The sequence below is a fragment of the Brassica oleracea genome, unplaced genomic scaffold (genome assembly GCF_000695525.1).
Source record: "Brassica oleracea var. oleracea cultivar TO1000 unplaced genomic scaffold, BOL UnpScaffold02237, whole genome shotgun sequence".
Classification (NCBI taxonomy): domain Eukaryota; kingdom Viridiplantae; phylum Streptophyta; class Magnoliopsida; order Brassicales; family Brassicaceae; genus Brassica; species Brassica oleracea.
The window spans coordinates 1-2141 of record NW_013618767.1 but is presented as its reverse complement, the minus strand read 5'-3'; the positions used below and the strand labels follow the sequence as shown (position 1 = coordinate 2141).

The window sequence follows — 2141 nt, the reverse complement described above, 5'->3', positions numbered from 1 at the left end:
AGAAGGTAGATGCCATCCAAGTAAGTGTTAGTCTCTCCAGCTTTGTTCTTCTTTCGGATGCTGTAAGCCAATGGAATCACTCCTCTGTTGAAAACTTCCACATACATTCCACCCCCAGCCACAAGCAACTGCCATAACAAAACCAGCAACATATCAAACTAATATCTCCAAGCCTACACATACATTTAGGAACCGTGATCTGATTTATAATGTGATGTAATAGCCTAAAGAATCCCACGAACGAGAAGTGTGTATTTTAATGAATGTGCAAGAAGTCAAGAACACACACAGGATACTGTTAAACAACGTTTCCACATTTGATTCTGGAAAACTGCATATATGATCAAACAGTCATTGAAATCCCAAAACCTCATCCTCTTTCTACTTTCCCTACGATAAAGATTTGGTGAATTCTTACCTCTTCGTACTTCTGGGTGAGACCAAGGCGCTCATCTTCAGACATGTCGGGTCTCAAGACGGCCATAGTTTCGTACTGTCGGAGGCCAGGTGGGCACTGAGGCTCGGGTTTGTCCTCAAGGGCAGTAGAGACGGAAGGAGAAGTGGGGTCATCGTCGGAGCCGAATCCACCTTCAAAGAAAGTGCCTGAGAAGTCAAGAGCCTGTGATTTCACCACCACGACTAGTCCGGAGTTGTCTCTCTTCTTCTCCTGCGAGGCCAAAGGTTTGGACTTGGAAACGAATGGCCTGAGGGAACGGGAGAAAGAGAGGAGTGGCTGCGACGAGACATTAGGAAGAGAGTGAGGGCAAACAGGAGCATTCAATAGACATAGCGAAGACGCCACCATTGTTGTTATATGAGTAATTAGAAAGAAACACAAAGGGGCGATGGTGGTGTAATTGGATAAGAGATGATGAAGATGGAATGCTTTTCACAGTGTGTGTACACGTTAGTCGAAATGCTAATGTAAACCGTGGGCCTTTTTAAATCGACCCGGCCCGTTAAAGGCCTATATTTTATAAAGCCATATTACAACTGTGTGCGTCTCCGTCTCTCTCTCTGGATATCTCTTTCTTTGCAATCAAGCCAGTTCGGGAAAAAAAAGAAGAGAATCGTCGCCGGAAAAGAAGAAAGCTCTAATGGATCCACAGCTCACAGAAGTATCGCAGCAGTTGGAGAGGTTCAAGGCGGCGTTTGTGAGGAAAGATTACAATACCTGCTCTGATCTCTTGTCTCGTCTTAAGGTACTACTATGCGCTACTCTTCGGAGCCCTACTTTGATTCGTTGGTTTCCACTTTGCATATTTTGTAGCTGAGGGGTTCAGATCTAGGAGAGATTCGTCTTTAGATTAGCAATGTGTAGGAGGATCTTTTAGTGCTGGATTGAGAATTTTCTGATGTTGTGTTTCAGGTTCTTCTGACGAAATTCACAAGTCTTCCTCCGTTGTTTGAGAATACTCCAAATGCTGCTCAGGAGCTCGCCATTGCTAGTACGTTTCTCTGTTCTGCTGCATAGATTTATTTGAATTTGATCTAGATTGCTCTTCTTAAAGGATTTTTTTGTTTATCTTACTAACAAATTGACGATTGTAAAACTTTCTAGGGGACATTTATGAGCACGCTGTTGTTCTCAGTGTAAAAACTGAGGATCAAGATGCTTTTGAGAGAGATTTCTTCCAGCTCAAACCCTACTATGTCGATGCCAGGGATCGTCTTCCACCGTCTCCACAGGAGAATCTTATCCTTGGTCTCAACCTCCTCAGGCTGCTCGTGCAAAACAGAATTGCTGAATTCCACACCGAGCTCGAGTTGCTCTCCTCTGCTACACTTGAGAATCCTTGCATCAAGCATGCCGTTGAGCTTGAGCAGTCCTTCATGGAAGGTGCCTATAACCGTGTCCTCAGTGCTAGACAGACCGCACCTGATGCTACTTACGTCTATTTCATGGACCTTTTGGCAAAGACCATTAGGTATAGTCCGTCCTTCTCTGAGTTATTAGTTCAGTCTCATATAGCGTATTAGCTGATCCTTTTTCATTGGTATTATCAGAGACGAAATAGCTGGATGCAGCGAGAAAGCTTATGATTATGTCTCTATCAGCGATGCCCGGCAGATGTTGCTCTTCTCTTCTGATCAAGAACTCTTGACCTATGTCAATGAGGTAATACAACAAACATTTTGGA

At 43.9% G+C, this 2141-nt stretch overlaps 2 protein-coding genes across 2 annotated transcripts; one reads left to right on the top strand and one right to left on the bottom strand.

Annotated features, from left to right (window-relative positions):
- Positions 1-5: 5 nt before the first annotated feature.
- Positions 6-867, bottom strand: LOC106321637 (30S ribosomal protein S6 alpha, chloroplastic-like; the record flags this gene model as incomplete). The annotated part of the gene is made up of 2 exons (XM_013759879.1): positions 419-867; positions 6-128 (listed from the first exon to the last, which is right to left on the bottom strand). Coding segments are annotated over exons 1-2 (510 nt in total), but the record flags the coding sequence as incomplete, so codon positions are not given.
- A 129-nt stretch (positions 868-996) lies between these two features.
- On the top strand, positions 997-2134 carry LOC106321636 (26S proteasome non-ATPase regulatory subunit 8 homolog A-like; the record flags this gene model as incomplete). The annotated part of the gene is made up of 4 exons (XM_013759878.1): positions 997-1202; positions 1370-1448; positions 1562-1928; positions 2008-2134. Coding segments are annotated over exons 1-4 (678 nt in total), but the record flags the coding sequence as incomplete, so codon positions are not given.
- Between the last annotated feature and the right edge of the window lie 7 nt (positions 2135-2141).